This window comes from Melitaea cinxia, chromosome 18 (assembly GCF_905220565.1).
Source record: "Melitaea cinxia chromosome 18, ilMelCinx1.1, whole genome shotgun sequence".
Classification (NCBI taxonomy): domain Eukaryota; kingdom Metazoa; phylum Arthropoda; class Insecta; order Lepidoptera; family Nymphalidae; genus Melitaea; species Melitaea cinxia.
Genome location: NC_059411.1, coordinates 4,017,413 through 4,038,337, shown reverse-complemented (window position 1 = coordinate 4,038,337; position 20,925 = coordinate 4,017,413). Strand labels below are relative to the sequence as shown.

Here is a 20,925-nt window from a genome sequence, read left to right as displayed (position 1 = left end):
ATGACGATGACTTAAATATGCAGTTATCAAAATGCATATTATGCAATTTCGATGTAGTTACTTGAACTAAACCATTCAATATTATTTCAAAACTAACAGTAATATAAACACAGCGAAAGGTTTTTTTTTTAAGTTTGATTTTGATAAAATAATTTGCAGGAATTTTGGCAGGTTCGATACTAAGGTCAAGCTTATTCACTGAAGGTTTTTAAAGGAAGAACTAAAACATTGTTTTTAGACGCATAGTAGTGGCGTAGTCCGCGAGTGAAACAAATATAAATGCTCAATATTTTGTTTCAAAGATATAAATCTCGAAGGCTATTAATAAACTCTTACTTAAACGAGACTTAATGCTATTGTCAATATTATTTCCTTTTTATTTGAGAACTGATTGATCACGGAAGCTTACAAAAAACTAAGCTAAGGGTTTGTTTCATCTTTTGATCTATACCACCGAAGACTATAAGTAGGAGTTAAAACAATAATTATCATTTTACGAGCTGTAAATAGAAATATTTAACAGATAAAATGAAATTTGATGGTGAATGTCATGAGCAAACGTATCAGTTACTAATGTTGGTTGGTTATTACAATGATAACTAACCGGAACTTTATAGCAACAGGTGAAACAGGCCCTAAGATGTAGCGGAACAGTAGTAATAAACGCCGAAAGCTAGTTAAAATAGCCGTTTTTTGGACAGTCTCGGACTAAATTTCCGACCCAATTTTTTTGGAAGGTTTAGGATCACTTACTGAGCATAAAATTAAAAAATGCTGACAGATTCAGATGGAGCTTCAAGCGCAATCTTAAAAAAAGTTTTCGGCCGAGATCTCGGAAAGTGTGCACTGTAGGATTATTGAGACCATTTTTCTTTGAAATAGTTTCGTATCTTTCTAAAACTTACACTTTTACGATTTATGGCCCGCTTAATGAACGGGCAGAAGAGATGGTATAGATAGTTTTACGAGTTATAAAAAAAACCGGTAGTCTTAACCAAACAACGAGGATACACAATCGGTGCAACGACTCTTAATTTTTTAAGTGCTTATTTTGTTTAAAAATACATCATAAAGTTTTGGTATCGCCTGGAAATAATTTTAAGGTAGTTGTGTGGCAGTTTACTGAAGTCACATTGTTGATAACGTATAATGTAATAAGAGAAAAGGGAAAAAAAGACTCTGAAGGACGATCCAAATTCTCAAAGTTACATCAGAGTAGTTTTTTTTCACTTTTGGTGGATACAATAAAGATATAAAGAATGTCATTACTCGCTTCAGCTTGTAATATCCCACTGCTAGGCATAGGCTTCTTTCCCCATGTACGAGAAGGATCAGAGCTTAATCCACCACGCTGCTCAAATGCGGGTTGGAGGATATATTCCCTACTATGAGTAACGATCGCTATCAGGTGTACACCTACATGATAACACCCGGGACCGACTGAGGCACGGTGGGGAGACCCACGAGGACTGCACAAACACCCAGATTACGGCAAACATCTGTATGGCCAATACAAATGTTTGTGCGGGGATCGAACCCGCAACCGCCAGCGCAAATGCCACAAACCAGTGCTGGACCGTTGCGCCAACGCGTCGTTAATGTCATTACCAATTCTTCTAATTCCCTTCTCGATTTTTTAGACATTTGACTGTTGATAATTCCTATAAAAATTTGAAATTTTATACACGGAAATACCAGAAAAATATTTAAATTCCAAAATATTTGCAACAAGTTTTTTAATCGTTTTTTATGTAATGTATTACTTTACATGTTTATAAAAGACCCACGGCTTGGTATAAACCGCTTTGTATACCGTGTACAACATAGTAATAGTAGGGTGTGTACCCATATACCGCCCGACTGAGACTTACGATACTTGTCTCATTGTCAGTTTGAGTATGGAGACGATGTGCGTCGGAAAATTGTTAGTAAAATAATAAATTACGGCAACTGGTCGGTCGAGTTTAGCTTGTCAGGACCAGTTTATTGTTCGGAAACGTACTTAGGTATGCAACTTTCACCAGTGAACGACGGTAATTGCGAGCTCATAGCGTCAAACGAATCATTGTTTCCTATATGTTATGATCGCTTCATTTTCTCTCTATATATATAAAGCATTAAATTATCGAGGTCTAATAACTAACGAGATTGATAATCGTTATGTAATTAAACATTATAAGTATTACAAAAACTTCTGTAATATAATGTAATTTGAAATATACGAGTAACAGTTAATTTTCACCATATTGATTATTCAGGATAACTAAGTCGCTAGGACTTTGTTCGTACGAATTTATTTTGCTGAAGCTCTTAACAAACATTTAAATTAAGGGATTATAAACTGTTAACACTAATATACTATTATACGAAATAAAAAAGCTTTTAAAAACCTTTGTTTGCCTTTAAACCGTGAGAATTTTTTAGTTGTCTAATAATCGAAACATTAAGATATCTCACGTTTATGAGTATTTTAAAAGTCATAGATATAATATACATTTAGTAGGCACACCATAAAATTTACTTGTACTGCTTTATTAAAGTCAGTTATTGTGAATTTCAACACGTTAAGTTTAGAAGTTGGCCGATTAATTTGTAAAAAAAATGTTTGGCGTTGAGTCTTTTTTTGATATGAATTATTTTAAGTTAAGTATAATATATTACGCCACAAGTAATGGTAACAATAAAAAGCCTCTAATCCAATAAAAAAATTAGACCTAAAAAACAGTAAGAAAATAAGAAAATCTTAACAGTAATTTCTTTAGCCATAAATTATGTTACATTTATTTAAATGCTCTTACCACTTCAAATGTTAAAAGTAAAATTATTTAAATAGAATCCTATGTGACAATTTCCAGTTATTATACTGGTCACCACGATACAATTGGATTGGACACGTTATTTCGGTCGTGATGATTATATAAATCAATAACATATTGATTATTTTCTCACCTGGAAGTAAAGAATTTTCCATTTGGTAAACACACTTCGATTTTTTATAATAAATTTATATTATAGGGAATAGCATAATCTCAATCGATCACCAAGAAAAAAATCTAAAGTCGCCAAATGGGAATAGTATATTATTACGCGAAGTATTTATGTTCAACGAATTAGATGAACAGTCTCCTAATGTTGTATTTGTAATTAAAAAAAATGCCCTATTGTTGACATTATCATGGGGTATTATGATACATCTGCCCCAATTCACGAGATGTAAAGGGACAAAATAAACACTGATTGATATTATACATAACTAGCGAGTTGACTTGGCTTCGCGCGGGTGCAATGCTGATACAAAATATAAAACAAAAATTTGCCATGTAAGCGCAAAAAAATGTGTTTATTTACGACATCAGTGTTCCTCTTCTATATTATGCATGTATTATAAATTTATATATAATATATATATAAACCTTCCTCTGAAATAACTCTATCTAATAAAATAACCGCATCAAAATCCGTTGCGTAGTTTTAAAGATCTAAGCATACAGACAGCGGGAAGCCACTTTGTTTTATTCTATGTAGTGATGCAGGTAATATTTATCGAATGATTTTAAGCTTTTAACGGATTTTCGTAAGAAGCGATAGACCATGACAAAGTTTTTTATTCTTTAAGTTATATGAGAATAGATTGTTAGATTGTTTTCAATGTCTTTGGTATAAAAAGTTGTTTAATGTTATGTTGTTAGAAGCGGTGAATTAAGCCACGCGATCTCTAGAAGAAAAGCCTTCACAAATAGTTGGTGTGGTGTTTACAAGTCACTACTACATCTCAGATTTCAAATCACGTAAGACACGAATAACGATTGTTTAAAATAACGATATTTTGTCGAAATAATACGTAATAAAATAACTAACGTTTATTAAATTTAGTTATTTTAAAAAAAAGGTCGTTACTAAGACCTTTTCTCAATCAATGAAGTGATGAAAGTTGAGTTGTTATTTCTACAATTCTGCTGATAATAATCCATGTGCTTATCATGATTTTTGGAATCATTATATTCTGTGGCAAATATTTTATACTGATTAATTTTTGTATAGGCAGGTATTCTATTGTGTGCCAATAGTTTGTTTTTAGTTGTAGTAAAAGTGTAGGTTATATGAGTAGTTTACAACATTGGAGAACAAAGTAAATGGCCTGTATCTAGCACTGACCTTGACTTTGAAACTTTTTAATATCATTACACTTTTTACAGATCATCACCATCACTCCAGAAGTCTCAAGCAACTGGTGACCAATATAAGTAAATAGCAATATTTACAAGTCCGATCCCTATGAAATCGTACAACATATGAAGTTTCTGTACTTGAATTAAACCAGTGTAAACATTTGGTTTAATTGAATGTTACTATTAAACAAAAGTATTAATTTGAATTTTATATTTTAGTAATGAAACTACATTGAAGTAGGAAATATAGCAGCATATCATCATGTAATTCATACTGATGCATCTATCATAGCATGGATTGTACAAAAATATTGCAAGAAGACTAGATCGAAATCATCGAAAATAAGTATGATGCAGTGCCAATTGATTTGATACATAAAAATAATACCAATAAAATTTAACAAAAATAATACGAAAAAATTATTTAGGAATATAATATAAAACATAGCCTAGTCTTTACTCACACATTAAGAAATATATTATTAAATAAAACAATAAAGATATAACTGATTTGTTTGTTTGTTTATAAATAGTTATAATTCTAAATTTATTCGTCTAAATTTATTTCAATACACGTACGTACCTAAGCATTATTTACTAAATAGTGTTCAAGTTAATAATTTTCATATATTTTTTTTATTTACCATTGGCTTTGTGACTTTGATATAATCAATATTAGTTTCTATTAAACATTTAAAAAAAGTGTGATGTGAATAAAATAATGTGAATGTTCTTTTATTAATCTTTATGCAAATTAAAGTGATATAACAGTAATCTTAAATAAAATGTAGCAGCACATTTTGAAATTTAAAGAGCGCTATTGCTTTTAATGTGACTTTAGTATAATTATATTAGGACATGAAAAATTAGCTGTTTAGGCATTTTAATCCCTTACTTCTTGTTAAATATTAATAATATTAAATTAATTCTTTATATAATTTAAGCATAGCTTGGTTACTTAGTTTAATTACGTCCATGATAAATCATGTAAGTGCTTTAATAAAAATTTTAAAATTACAATCTTTAAAATAAATGTCAAATAAAGAACATTTATGCAAAGTAAAAGTTGACTATCTAAGTACTATCTAAGTTGAATGAACTCATTTACATAGGTGATTATATGTATGTGAAGTAAAAACATAGAAGAAGTTTTAATTATGTAATTTAACTTGTTATAGATTACAGAGTTACTTGTATCGTGTTTTATATAAAATAATGACTTTTTTAAATTTGTTTCAACAGTTTTTTAAATTATATAAAATTCAATATTGCTAATGAAATATTTGTATTTAGATTAAAATGTTTGTATCTTTATTTTAATAATACACAAGGTAAAATAAGTGGGTCAAGATTTTTTGTTTGCTAGACTAATATTTTATACATTCTTGTTGTGGCCTGTACATAATAAAAACTTAAAAACATTAATCTAACTTTTATTTAGCTAAAATTATAACTCAATATAAATTATCAGCAGGGTTAAGGAATCTTTAATACAATAAAATTATATTAGTTAGTGTGAGAAGCATAGTATGTAAAACAATGGTTTAATAATGTGATACCAGTTTTCAATGACGCGATATTTAGTGATAGGAAGTAGTCTAAAAGGAAGAGCTAATTAACATTCGGCGTGGCGACTGCGATGCGCGCCACACGAGTCGCCAGCTCGCGACAAAGCCAACTTCAACCACCAGACTATAGAGGCGCCCCTGATAACACCCGCCGTACACAACGAGAAATTTACCCAAACATATAAAAAATCCAATACTTTTAATCTTTTACTTAGCATTCATTACATCGAACTAGTGGTCCATCTGAGTACCCTCAGTATATAGAAATATGCAACAAAATGTTTTGACAACATCAATTATAACCTAAAATCTCGTGTCAATACTAACAAAACTCTACAAAGAACATCGAAAATGATTTAATAAACAATCACCGAAACTTCGATTCGCATGTCTAATCATCTGCACGCAGATACGCAAGCCGATATAATGATACCTAGTCGCAAATGCTAATGTCCTATTTGAAGAAATTTGGTAAAATAATAAGTTATTGACAAAATATAATAGCCGGCAAGTTTTGCTCTAAATCTCTTAGAAATCAGTATAATTTTATCAAAAACGCGGAATATAACAATACTGAACTAATTAATGTGAGCAATTAATGAAGGTACGACAATCAAAGCAAAGCACCGCTAGTCGGCTGGCGGTGAACCGGCGAAGCTACAACAAAAATAACCAATTATTGTTACTTACCGCCGACTCTGTACATATTCGCAGCCATTTTTATACACAATCACTATTCATTAACACTTAATTAATCTACATCTGACACAATTAATAACTATAACACTATGTAATTGAGCTTTTAACAATGTTTTTCATCACGTTAACTCCGGACGCCTTTCGCTGATCGCCATTTTCTTTCACACTACCTACTAATTTGGCCAGTGCGCAGTCGCACTTTTTGGCGTAAACTTCCTGCTCTTGAAACAAAGCAATGACATGTCATTAAATTAATATGCACTTATTTTCTTCGAATTAGGTATAACTTTAAATAACAGTATAAATTATTTTACAAATCATGTCCTACAATTGAAATATAATTTACTATATCCTATCCTAAAATAAAAAAAAAATGTTTCATTCAATAACGTTCCTTTCCAAGACTGGAATTTTTATAGATGAACGTTTTTAATGTCTAGAATTTTAATGACTTTATTTTAAATGCAATATATTTATTGAATATAATCCTCAAATGCTTTTATTACAAGGAAAAAATATTCTTTAATTTTCAGTAGCATTTTCACTATATTTTTAACATGTAAAAATATGGTACTGAATGAAACGAAACGTAATATTTGTAAATCATAGACAAGGACGCTCAGATTCCCTATGGAAATTTCGTTCATAAACCTCTACCAAATTACTGTAAAAAAAAATCATATATGGAAATGAAATTTATAATAATTTGTAACTTAAAATGTATTTTTCTCCGCTTTTATAATCACATTAAGTAAAATAAATAAATATTTATTTTATGTGCTGCGTTTTCAAAAATGACGTGGCCAAAGTGACAGCTCTTATTAGTATGTCTATGGTATTGAGTAATTGACTACTGCCAAATCAGCTAGGATTGGTCCTTCTGTTAGAAAATTTTGTAAAAATCTGTTTTATTTTGTATTCCTGAATGAGTTTGGGTTGATATAGTCGGAAATTGCTAGTGTATCTAGCTTATAATCGTCATATGCTATCTTGGTTTGTAATTAAAAAATATTTTACAACTTTTATTACTTTTAAAAGTGTTTTGGGTTGTGCTAATTGTTTTTTCGTATTTCATTTATAGAACAGTGATATGGCGACCTATGAGGAGTTTATTCAACAGAATGAGGATAGGGATGGCATAAGGTTTACGTGGAATGTATGGCCATCGAGTAGAATCGAAACGACGAGGCTCGTTGTGCCCTTAGTTGCTCTTTATCAACCTTTAAAGGAACGGCCAGATTTACCACCAATTGAGTACGAACCCGTACTATGCACACGTAGTACATGTCGTGCAGTGTTAAATCCCATGTGCCAGGTTGACTATAGAGCCAAGTTATGGGTATGCAACTTCTGCTTCCAAAGAAATCCAGTAAGTACTCATATTCTTATACAACTTTGTAAACTAAGACAAATTTGCTACTTACATTACGCTGAAACAATTTTGCATATTATTTTCCTACACATATAATTCTGTGTTCCGAAGACGGGCAGCAGCGTCTTCGGTGCGACAAAGCCAGTACTGCGGTCACCAACCCGCCTGCCCAGCGTGGTGACTATGGGCAAAACACATGATTTCACGTTATTTTTGGCGTGAACTTGTGGAGGCCTGTGTCCAGCAGTGGACTGTATAGGCTGTAAAGATAATTCTGTGTTAAATTTGCAATAACATTAATGTTTGGTATTTTGTTCAACATTCCAGTTCCCTCCGCAATATGCAGCCATTTCAGAGCAACATCAGCCGGCTGAGTTGGTTCCTCATTTTTCAACAATAGAGTACACTATAACAAGAGCTCAGAGCATGCCTCCAATTTTCCTCTTGGTTGTGGATACATGCCTCGATGAAGAGGAATTAGGAGCTCTCAAGGATTCCCTCCAAACTTCACTCAGTTTAATGCCGCAGAACGCACTTGTTGGACTTATTACCTTTGGTCGGATGGTACAAATCCATGAACTAGGTTAGTGTGCAAATATATCTTCAGTGTCATTTTTTGCTGCATAAAACTATTTATATTTCTGTATAATGTCTAAACAAAATATGCATATTTATAGGTACAGAAGGCATTTACAAATGCTTTGTATTCAAAGGAACAAAAGATTTGTCAGCAAAACAAATTCAGGAGCAGCTGGCTATTGGTCGTGTTAACGCACCAAATCCCCAACAACGAACGGGTGCACCGATGCCACAACCACCGGCTCATCGTTTCTTGCAGCCAGTGAAACAATGTGACATGGCTCTGACAGACTTGCTTAGTGAACTTGGTCGAGATCCTTGGCCTCTAGGTGTGGGCAAAAGACCTTTAAGGAGCAGTGGAGTTGCACTTTCATTAGCCGTAGGATTGTTAGAAGTCACCTATCCCAATACCGGAGCAAGAATTATGATGTTCCTCGGTGGACCTTGTTCTCAGGGTCCAGGTCAAGTAGTAAATGATGAACTAAAACAGCCTATTAGGTCTCATCATGACATTCACAAAGATAATGCAAAGTATATGAAGAAGGCCATCAAACACTATGAAGCCTTGTCCTTGAGGGCAGCCACTAATGGACATGCAATAGATATATACTCGTGTGCTCTGGATCAAACTGGTTTAATGGAGATGAAGCAATGTTGTAATTCGACTGGGTAACTATTTCTCTTTTCTTTTAGAGTTTTAGTCATTAGATAAGTTTTTTTTTTATATCTAAATAATACTACTGATTATTATTGTAAAATATGTAGTTATTCTTTCTTTTGTATTGATTGTGACTATGCATAAATTATATATTAGAAGTTTAATTTAAATTTATAAGTGAAGTTGAAATTATATATTTCAAGGTAAATTGAGTCTATAAGTGAATCCATAGTTGACCTCCCAAGATAACAAGTTTGTATACAAAGCTATGTCAATATGTTAATTATATATATTTAATTAGCTATATATATTTAATTAGCTATATATATTTTTTCGTCTTCCAGAGGACACATGGTAATGGGAGACTCTTTTAACTCCTCACTGTTCAAGCAAACTTTCCAAAGAGTCTTTGCTAAGGATCAGAAAGGTGACTACAAAATGGCATTCAATGGAACCTTGGAAGTCAAGTGCAGTCGGGAACTTAAAAGTAAGCCAATAGTCAACTACATTAATATGGTTGTGATATTGAAAAAAGATCAAGTATCTATTTGTTTATTAGTAAAAACACACTTATAACATATCAATAATAATTTTTGGGTCACATCTAATTATTTATAGACAAAAGTAAGTGAATAAATTTAGAATAAGTGCTATTTATATATATACATATAAAACCTAGTCAGTTATGTAATAAAATACTATATATAATATTATAAAATGTTTAGTGTTTAAACCAGAACATGCATTAAATATTTCATTTTAAGGAGTTATCTCCAAATAAAAAAGTGCACGTGAATACAACAAAGCAACTGTCTCACATAACATCTATGGCAGGACACATCTCGCTTTCAATCAGAGGCCATCCATAAATTACTTAACAATAATTTCATGATTTTTTTTACCCTTTGTCACAGTTGTTAACCAGACACCCCCCCCCCCCCTCAAATCCCTTAAAAATAAATTGAATTTTAATCATAATATTTTTATACAGTTAGTGGTGCAATTGGATCCTGCGTGTCACTGAATGTGAAAGGCCCGTGTGTGTCTGATCAAGAAGTCGGAATGGGCAACACTTGCCAGTGGAAGATGTGCACTTTCACTCCAAGTACAACTATGGCTATATTCTTTGAGGCATGTATTAATTAATTATAGTTGTAATCATAATTGTAATCTAATGTCCAAATAAAGGCTTTCTATTTATTGATTTTAGTTGTAACCATATTTTTGTGTGCTTAGAATTTGCTTAAAATAACATTAAAATTAAAAATGTATGTAAAAAAACAGTAAAAAAAATCCATAATTTCACATATGTAGTTGGACACATGGTGGACCATTTTTTAAATTTAACATGAAAAAATATCTTTTATATTGTTGTTTCTACAACATTACTATATAATTATAAGTATATGGTTAAACATTTTAATGTTATTCACTTCATCATCACTTCAGCCTATCGCAGTTCACTGTTGGACGTAGGCCTCCCCAAGTTCGCACCAAACATTATGGTGCGAACTCATGTGTTTTGCCCATAGTCACCACGCTGGGCAGGCGGGTTGGTGACCGCAGGGCTGGCTTTGTCTCATTGAAGACGTTGCTGCCCGTTTTCGGCCTGTGTATTTCAAACGTTTTATGTGGCACCTTACTTTTAGATTTGGCTTAGCTAATAAAATACCGCATTATCGTGATAGATTGAGTCACTTTAATATGAACACTCTCGAAAGTCGAAGATGCTTGCTTGATAACCTGTTTCTGCATAAACTAATTAATGGTGTACTGGATTGTCCTGTTTTGCTTAGTTCTGTTTGCTTATCGGCACCTACTAAATGTCTACGTGTAAATAAACGAATGCTATTTTATTGTAACTCAGCTTGTTCTAACTTGGGCTATCAGGCACCTTTAAACAGGATGATGAGATCCTACAGCATTATTTCAAAAAATCTGGACATAGATATTTTTAACGACACAAATTTTAAATTTAAAATAATGATTAAATTTTATTTATCAGCAAAGTGATCAGTATTTAGTATTTTACAAATTATTTCTTTTTAATATTTTGATTTCTTTTGTTCAATCTTTTAATGTAGTTAATTTAACTGTATAACACTATCTTAAGTTCTTGTCATATGTATGTTATTTATGTGTGTTATTAGTGTATGTTACTCAAATTTAATGTAGTTATCACCTATAATTAAAGTTACACTCAGACTCTACTGTTATTGTATATGTACTTGAAATTTGGTGTATACTTTGTTGGTGTTCTATAAATAAACAAATAAATAAATAAATAAATAAAATCAGTTGTTGGATACTTATCCTGCCATCGGTCGGCTTTATGAGTTCCACGGTGGTAGTGGAACCTTGTTATCCCTCAGTCGCCTTTTACGACACCCATGGGAAGAGAGGGGGTGGCTATAATATTATGTTATTATAAAAATAAAAAAAATTGTGTGTTAAATGTTTTAAAGTATATAAATATGTATGTATTATTTGCAGGTCGTAAACCAGCATGCCACTCCGGTGCCTCAAGGCGGGAGAGGATGTGTTCAACTAATTACACAGTACCAGCATTCAAGTGGAAAACGTCGTGTTCGAGTTACTACTGCCGCTAGAAAGTAAGCAATAAATATAAAACAAATATTCTTTATTTTAACTTAATTAACTCTTTACTTTAATTAACCAAAATGTCAAGACATGTCAAACCTCCCCCTCCTTCTGATATTTCGTTATATTTTTCCGAAATTTCGAGCCTTACGTGATTGATGGATAAACCTAAAGTTAGGAGGTGGTTCGTCGCTGACGGTATATGATATACTAGCCGATCCGTGCCCACTTCGTTGGGCGTTGATTATTATTATATTAACCAAATAACATACTTTAAAGAACGAATTTTACAGCACTTAAATAAATAATATGTTGCTCCATCATTCATCCATCATGTATATTAAAAATCGAGAAAACGTCATCGATAGACTAAAATAAGACTAAATCAATAACGTCGAAAGACTAATAAATTGTTTTCTAATAGCGTTAGATGGCGCTAGTTTATTTACCATTTTGATATTATATTTTAATCTTTTTCTTAGTTACTGAATTTTTTGTTCAATTACAATAAAATATAGCTTATAGCACTCCCGAATAGTGTAGCTTTCTGTTAGTGAAAAAATTTTCATGATCGGATCAGTATTTGCGAAGATTACCCCCTACATACAAACAAACTTTACCTCTTTATAATATTAGTATAGATTTAAAAGTATGATATATATATAATATGTATGTGTAGCTGGGGCGACGCGGCCGCGAATCTGCACCACATCTCGGCAGGCTTCGACCAGGAGGCGGCGGCCGTGGTGATGGCGCGCCTCGTGGTGTACCGCGCCGAGCAGGAGGACGGGCCCGACGTGCTGCGCTGGCTCGACCGCATGCTCATCCGACTGGTAGCTACCGCCGCCCTCACCCTCACTAGCTATACTGTCACGAACAGGAGGTGGTGGCCGTGGTGACAGTGCGCCTCGTGGTAGCTACCACACTCACTCTCCCACCACCATTTTGTGCATCTCTATAAAAGGACATTGCTTGGATATTATGCGAAAAAGGTTGAAATTGGGGATAAAAGTTTATATGGGAGTTCGTTATTATGGAATATAAATGAAACTGAAACTTTGGATGTAGGCACTATATAAAAACTCAGAATAATATTTGAAAAAAAAAAGGGAATTAAAACGTCAAAAATGCTGCACAAAGTGGTGTGCCCACTATATAAACGCCGCTCCAGTAATTATCGTTCGTCCGTTCCCAGGACTTATTATTAGACCAAATAGGTTTATACTTTAAAAGTTTACAGCGTGTCTCTATTATATATTTTTTATGCCTATAACAACAACAAATAAAAAACATTAGTAACAAAATAAGTGCTATATGGTGAGGAAAAATCGATCGTTCGAATTTGAAACTTCTATTCTGTCCGTTTTTTCTGGTTATCAATTTTGGTTTCTTGATAATAATAGAATGTCACTAACACAAATAATTTGTTTATACCCACAGTGTCAAAAGTTCGGCGAGTACGCGAAGGACGATCCGAACAGCTTCAGACTATCAGAGAACTTCAGCTTATACCCGCAATTTATGTATCATCTCCGGCGTTCGCAATTCCTACAAGTCTTTAACAACTCGCCTGACGAAACTACGTTCTATCGGTATGTTTCATTCAAGAAAATATTTTTGGGGACGTGAAGAAAAGGGAGGATCCTCCGACCAGACGGGTGTTGTGTCTGGCGGGCTACCGGCCCCGACGGTCGTTGTCGGGATCTTGTATATATACTTAATGACTTTGAAAACTCTGATAGCGCGATGTAGCATACGTCAGTTTTTTCTCTAATTACGTAGTTTGTAATCGTTCGTATTTCGCGCGTTAAATGTCGCCACATATTTTTTATTATCATTAAAAGGTGGCGTACAAGCCTCCAGTCTGGCTGATGGTAAGTAGAGACCGTAGCATATGGACGCTTGCAGAGCAAGTAGCGTTGCTAGCGCGTTGCCTACTCTATCTCCGACCTTCCCAAGGAGCTGTGGCTTCCTTACTCACCACAGGAACACAGAAATACTTAAGAACAGTGTAATTTAGTTGTTATCTTCTGTGTGGTTAAGATGCTTCTCCAGTGTAGCTGCACTAAATTTTGAGCAAGATATATCCTGCTGTGTCCTACTTCAATAAAAATAAACTTATTATATAACTTAATATATATAAATCTCGTGTCACAATGTTTGTCCTCAATGGACTCCTAAACTACTTAACCGATTTTAGTCAAATTTGCACACCGTGTGCAGTTTGATCCAACTTAAAAGATAGGCTATATTTTATTTTGATATATTATGTTATTATTATATTTCAGAAAAAAATAATGTGATACGAAGTTCGCCAGGTCAGCTAGTAGAATATATATAAACTTATGATGCATAAATCTGGTCTTAGTGTTTATAAAATACTCGTATGATCTCAAATTTCAGCGCTGTCTTTTTTTTAGATTGTAATACAATATAAGAATGAAATTTTTATTAATATAAAACTTTTTTTCATTTATTTGTTTATTATTTATTTATTCACAGGCATATGCTGATGCGTGAAGACTTAACGCAGTCGTTGATTATGATTCAGCCTATACTGTATTCGTATAGTTTTGGAGGTCCACCAGAGCCGGTGCTACTTGACACGTCGTCAATACAACCGGACCGAATCTTGCTTATGGACACGTTCTTCCAAATACTTATATACCACGGCGAGGTAATTTATAAAAAAAATGATCTTATAATATATTTTTGAAGAGATTATTACTGCTAGTAAAATAAATCTGTGTCTATTAAACTACAAGATTAGCTCTCATAGAGCTGCAATAGGTTAGGCAGTTTTTTTTAATTCGTTTGAGTTGTTTGGATATATTTCTGGGGAAAACTGATTAAAGGACAAGAGAAAATAAGCCTAATTCAGTGTGCAAAAAATGTTTTCTCTTGGATAACTCAATTTTATTTAATATTTAGTTTTTTTTTTTTTTTTTTTTTAATTGATTTAAAGTATTTTCATGCATATTTAAAAAAAGAAATAGTAATATTCTGCACTGCTCTATACAAACTATAAGTGTGCTAAATTTCACACTCCTCAGTCCGTGCAATTTTCGTTAAAAAGGGGTACAAAGTTTGTGCTTCGTGTATTGATATATTGATGACTGTTGCAGACGATAGCGCAGTGGCGCGCGCTGCGCTACCAGGACATGGCGGAGTACGAGAGCTTCGCGCAGCTGCTGCGGGCGCCCGTGGACGACGCGCAGGAGATCCTGCAGAGCCGCTTCCCCGTGCCGCGCTACATCGACACCGAGCACGGCGGCTCGCAGGTATCGTAGGGGCGCTGTGCCACATGACTGCTGCAGACGATAGCGCTGCGCTACCAGGACATGGCGGAGTACGAGAGCTTCGCGCAGCTGCTGCGGGCGCCCGTGGACGACGCGCAGGAGATCCTGCAGAGCCGCTTCCCCGTGCCGCGCTACATCGACACCGAGCACGGCGGCTCGCAGGTATCGTAGGGGCGCTGTGCCACATGACTGCTGCAGACGATAGCGCTGCGCTACCAGGACATGGCGGAGTACGAGAGCTTCGCGCAGCTGCTGCTGCAACTTATCCACACACTAAAGATGGCGTTCGGAAATTAACAGTGTATTCTTTTTAAAACTAAATAGAGACAACCAGCGACTATAAACATAAAGCACCATATACAACTGTAACGGATATGCCACGGTGCCACGTCCTTGGAACGCGTTAAACCACCCAACTCAAAGAAAGTATTTTTAAGCGCATTTCTTCATGTAGTTTTTTTTTCATCAATCAATGGGCTCAAAATTGCCATATGTTTTTCAAACCGTGCATTACGCTTATCCTACAGGCAGTTTATTAGTTAAGACTGCAGATCGACTGTCCTGTGACTACCTAGTAATCTAGGTCCAACACTGGCAGTATTTCTCTAACAGCACACACTGTATAGTGTTTAAATTTTTTGTATATGTACGTTTCTTAATTTCTTTTCCGTAAACACCAGCCACAGAACATCGTAGAAGTTCAAAATTAATTGCTTATATTAATTTTTAACAAGAAAATGGGATCAAATGGTCTGTGATCGTGGCCCTAGTTCTGCAACTGTACGAAACTATATTATGTAATTTTTAACATATTGCCTACTTTATGCCATTTCTTTTATATTGATTGAGGTACGTAAAAAAGTAGTCCTCTTTGAGCAGAATATTATTTTATAACGGGTGACATAATAAGCAGGACACTAATAATAAATATCTAAATACATATCAAATTAATATACATTCAGTTTTGTAATTCATATGTTATTTATTTGGATAATATGAAGTCTATATTACAAAAACTTAATAATATTTTTCTAAACTAAACTTAGATTAGTTAAGCTATTTCTACACTTCGAGCTCTGCTCCTAGATGCAAGTATTCTCTCCAGCATATCCGTTACTTTTTGTTGAGATTTTAAGAAGTTTTTAAAATGTGAATCGTCATAAGAGCGCTGTTTCTTCACGTCGTGAAGCGACATCTGTTGACGGGCAGCTATTTTACGTTGGCAACATTCAGCCATTTGTTTCGAGTAAGCGTATCTTTCATCACAACAATCCACTCTATTTTTATACTCTTTTCGTGGTACATCATAGTCTACTCCTCTTTCTAATTGTTCATGGAAACGTGGTGCATCTGAATGTTTGAGTTCATCTTTATGTTCAGTATCTTTATATCCGGTTAAGGTGATTCTTTCATTGTATGTAGTGTCATAATTAGAGTGTTCTTTATTCAATGAGAATTTGTTGCTATTTTGGTTCGTATAAGGAAATGACGGTTGGAAACGATCTTGTGGTGATTTATGAATCAAATCTTCTACTCTTAAATTTGGTAATTTCATTTTATTAAATCCATAATTTTTCTTGCCTATTCTATGGGGGTTCGTTGTAGATACGATTATGTTTTGGTTTATCGGATTTTCTGGATTATCCACCGGTATACCTAAAGGTGGTATTTCCATATTGTTAGTTTGAACTGTGATTGGTATAGCTTTAACAGGGACACGTAGAACTGGCTCGGAAACTATATTCGATCTGAACTTATGTTCTTGTGGAAAAAAGTCGAAGGTATTTTGTGGATTTTTAGGATAAGCTTTTGGTATGGAGTAATTTGGTTGGTCCATATCGTTATATGTTGTAAGACGTGCCGCGGGATATTTTGGTGCCTCTCTATTCACATAATCTTTTCTAGCTTCACTCGAAATTACTAAAGACTTAAGATTCAAGGATTTAAATTCTTCAAACAAATCCATAAATTTGTTTAAAATAGACTTTTCAACAATTTGATTTCCCTTTTTGATTATTGAAGTTCGTTCTTCTGTAAAATTAAAAATAAAAATACAATATTTAATATAGAGTAACCAGTGTTGTTTGATGCTATAAAATAAGTTATTAACCTCTGTTTGTTGTTGTTGTTTCTGTGACTGTTGTCGTTGTGATCGTGCTTGTTTGAAATATTTCTTTTCGCAAGTCTCTCAAAACTAATTCCTTAACGTTTTTTGCTATTTCCTTGATAATATTTTGTGACAGAGTATGGTCTGTCATTTTAGGTGTTACAGCTGTTTCTGTAGTAAAATTTTTTTTATGTTGCGTATATTTATTTGAATATTCCGATGATCTTAAACTTTCTTTGTCGTTGCCATCTAAGTACTCGTCGTAATTATCTTTTTTTGTTATCGGATAATTGATTTTAAATGATTGAAGAGCATTGATTATATCATTAAAACTGTTTGGATTTATTGATTGGTATTTTTCTCTATCTGATTTTTGGTGTATTCTGTTTTTTATCGGCTTATTGTTTAAGGAATAATGCTCCGCTTGCGTGCCTTCAAAATTTATAGGAAAACTCTTGGGAGATTTATAGTTTTCATTGTCTTTTGTGTCTATCATTGTATTTTGCTTATTTGGAATATAAAAATCGCCATATGGGTGATCACTGTTGATAATTTTTTTAGTTACATCTTCATCAAATTGTTTGTTTTCTTTCTTTAAAATAAAATTTAGTAACAATTTTTGAATGACATCTGATTCGTTAGAATTAAAGGCATCAGGAATGTTTCTTTTATTTTTCTGCTCTGTTCTAAAAGTTTCATGTATTTGTTGCGTTTTATATTTTTTTATCGAATTGTTATTTTTTATGTCGTTCCAAAAGTTCAAAATACTATTTAGTTCCGGTTGACCATCTTTGTATTGTATTACATGCTTACTATTTGCTTTTTCAAGACTATTCTTATAGAAAGTGTTTCCTTGTGAGTTATTATTTCGTAATTTGTAGTTGTCATCTCTATCTGGATCACTTTTTTCAGGATAAATTTTTTCTTGTTTACCTAAAAGAAAATATTCTACTTACGATTTCTTACAAGTATATTTTAAATACGCCTATGAAATTATTTACTTACTTTTATCTTCAACCTCATGTGTTAAGGGTGTTGTAATTTTGTCATTCAAAGACTTGAACGTTGTACATTGTTGAAGTAACTCACTGAAATTAATATTTTCAAAGCTAAATATTTTTAAAAACACATGTTACGTAACGGAGCATGAAAACTTACTAATTGTTCAAATCGTGTATGTTTACGTTGTACCGCTGTAGTTTGTTCAACACGCTCGAGTCGAAGTCCTCTTTTTGTATTCCACTCAACAATAGAACGCACATTAGGTCTGTAAAGAAACACGTTTTTGATCAAATTTTACAAACCATAAACATATAAAAAATAAAGGGGAATTGTTATAATACTAGCTGTTCCCGTGACTTTGTTCGTATACAAATTTTCGTATTATCCCATATGTTATCAAAAGGAATAAATTTTCCTCGTTTTTGTAACATTTGTCGTTAATACTTCGCTGCTATCAATTGTTGTGTGATATTATGTAACCTCTATCCTTCCTTGACAAATGGTCTTCCCAACATTCAGCCGTTCATCTTGAACCAGTAGTTTCTAATATTAAGGCGTTCAACAAAACGCTTTATAATAAAGTAAGTATGTGTCTATTAAATATGATTGCGTGGAACCTTTTATTCGGTCTAAGCGCTGTGTGCTCGGACCGTGTGCGTGTGTTCGTGATAACGTACATGAGACAGCCACCGCAGCCAATAGAACTCGACACGTGCACAACATTACGACGTCCTGTCACTGCGACACCTGAGGCTCTGTGAGTGACCATTGTTATCGATCTAACGAGAATAAAACTAAACTGGTCAGTCTCTTCCTATATATGGGTACTTTTTAATTTGGGTATGTCTAGAGAATTCGATCCCAGCCCTTTTCCGATTTTTTTCGTCAATACCGAAATCCCGGGTTGATCCCGGGATTTTAGATTTTCACAAAAAAAGAGGCAAAAACACACGAGTCACTTTTTATTCAGACTGCAATGGTAATCACATTTTTGAACTAAATAGACACTATAGCGTCATTCACACGGTCCCGAAATTCGGTTTTACCTAATCTAGATCTTAGCCAAAAAAAATAATAGAATTTCGGTAAATGGCAACGTTTAAAAAAAATCCTAATATCTTTAACATACAAAATTTGCAGTGTTACAATTTTATTATAAATCTACTAGCTAGGTTGAATAAAAATATTTTTGTCGATTCATAACAGAAAAAAATGTGATTAATTTACCTAAAAATTATTTTGTACCCAATTCGAGTTTGGTATTTAATATTTCTTAAAAACAATTTTTTTTCTGTGTTCATAAATTCCAAAACTTTAAATCTTATAATATGTGTTGTATTAATAATAAATATTTTTTTTTTATATTTTATAGCTATTATTTTTACTTTTTTTGCAGGCAAGATTCTTACTTTCAAAGGTGAACCCATCGCAGACTCACAACAACATGTACGCGTACGGCGGGGTGAGTTGAAATTATAACATTTTGTAGATGTAATAATTGTTTTTTTCTTTCCATTGCAAGATTAAAAGCTAAAAAATTGCACGAGTTTGTATTTAACTATTAATTTTTAATAAATATTGTAAATTTGAATAAAATGTTTTTGCATAATCAGTGTTTTTCGATGTTTTGCATGTTTGATGTTGATGCGCCATCACGGCATGGTTTGAATTTATTTGTTTTTCTTTTGTTTCATCATTTTTTTGGCGAAAACCAGGCGATGCCGATACCATCAGCGGTAGAGTTTTTTTTTTTATTTCAAATTGGGTTTGGGTTGACAATTTTTTATGCTATTTTTTTTTATTTCTTATATTTGCTTTTTTATCTACTGCTTCTTTTTTAGGTTTTTATAATTATGAAGGGTTTAAAAAATTTGTCCTTTTTTAATTCCAAATTTATTGCAATGAAAAGAATAAATATTTATTTATATATATATTTTAACATTATATTACTATATTTTTTGTTATCATGTAATGACGTAATTAATTTATTTAAAATATATTAAGCCATAAAATAGCCATGATTACTAACACCTGCTTAATTTGTTTGAAATTTTTAATTACCTGGAAATGATATATTTATTTATAAGCATTTAAAAATTACTGCCAAGATACTAACCAAAACATGCATTTTTAGTAATACATATAATTTATTAATATTTGTTTTATTCAATAGGATGGAGGTGCCCCCGTGCTGACAGATGACGTCTCGCTTCAAGTGTTCATGGAGCATTTGAAGAAATTGGCGGTCTCGTCAACAGCTTAACACCTTAATAACGTTATATGTATTTGAAAACCTTCCGATGTAATCAGTATATTAAATAAATTATATTCCTGATTTTATTTTTATTTTATATATATTTTTTTGTATTTCTAGGAAATAGGTAGATACGTATTCAGTCTAAACATACTTCAAAAGCATGTTTTAATAATAATTCATTGATCGGAGAATAACTTTTTTATAGTTATCCGTCTCATATATACAAAAATATTTTTAATTCTGCGTAGTTGATTTTTTTTTAAATATTATTTTGCAGCCGTTCTAAAATTTGGTATAGCAAAGATGACCAGTAAAATGATTATATATATGATACGATTTTTGTTTTTGATTGTATAAATATTGTTTATATTTTATTTACATAAATATGAAATTACAAAAATAATGACGAAACTCAATTTTTTTGTTGAAATGTTTTGTATTCCGGTTTCTAATAGTGTAATTGTAAATTATAAAGAAATAAATGTTTATTTGTAATTTGTATATTCATTTTATTGTATGTACTATAAAAAAAATAGGGAATGAAAATTTTTTAGAAGCTTATTATTAATTTGCAATGAATCACGTCCTTAGGGTTTTTTACTGTCATCCTATAA

The 20,925-nt window shown here is 32.8% G+C and overlaps 2 protein-coding genes across 2 annotated transcripts in view; one reads left to right on the top strand and one right to left on the bottom strand.

The window, feature by feature from the left end:
- LOC123662535 (metastasis-associated protein MTA3) overlaps nucleotides 1–6,794 on the bottom strand; it is a 99,569-nt gene extending 92,775 nt beyond the window's left edge. Inside the window, exon 1 of the mRNA XM_045597379.1 lies at nucleotides 6,428–6,794. Within this exon, the coding sequence (XP_045453335.1) occupies nucleotides 6,428–6,455 (28 nt within the window). The 5' untranslated portion in view covers nucleotides 6,456–6,794. The remainder of the gene's footprint in view (nucleotides 1–6,427) is intronic.
- Nucleotides 6,795–7,283: 489 nt separating this feature from the next.
- LOC123662043 (protein transport protein Sec23A) lies at nucleotides 7,284–20,389 on the top strand. The gene is made up of 13 exons (XM_045596930.1): nucleotides 7,284–7,429; nucleotides 7,518–7,805; nucleotides 8,136–8,391; nucleotides 8,486–9,056; nucleotides 9,390–9,532; nucleotides 10,037–10,176; nucleotides 11,539–11,657; nucleotides 12,326–12,479; nucleotides 13,087–13,238; nucleotides 14,149–14,323; nucleotides 14,772–14,927; nucleotides 19,451–19,516; nucleotides 20,228–20,389. The coding sequence occupies exons 2-13, from the start codon at nucleotides 7,527–7,529 to the stop codon at nucleotides 20,315–20,317; spliced, it is 2,301 nt and encodes a 766-aa protein (XP_045452886.1). The 5' UTR covers nucleotides 7,284–7,429; nucleotides 7,518–7,526; the 3' UTR covers nucleotides 20,318–20,389.
- The last annotated feature ends 536 nt before the right edge of the window (nucleotides 20,390–20,925 follow it).

Excerpts from the sequence above, each read along its gene's own strand:
- LOC123662043 (XM_045596930.1), top strand. The coding sequence starts at position 7,527 with ATGGCGACCTATGAGGAGTTTATTCAACAGAATGAGGATAGGGATGGC. Across the intron at positions 14,324-14,771 it reads TACTTATATACCACGGCGAG|ACGATAGCGCAGTGGCGCGC; the intron begins GTAATTTATAAA and ends TGACTGTTGCAG. Across the intron at positions 19,517-20,227 it reads ACATGTACGCGTACGGCGGG|GATGGAGGTGCCCCCGTGCT; the intron begins GTGAGTTGAAAT and ends TTTATTCAATAG.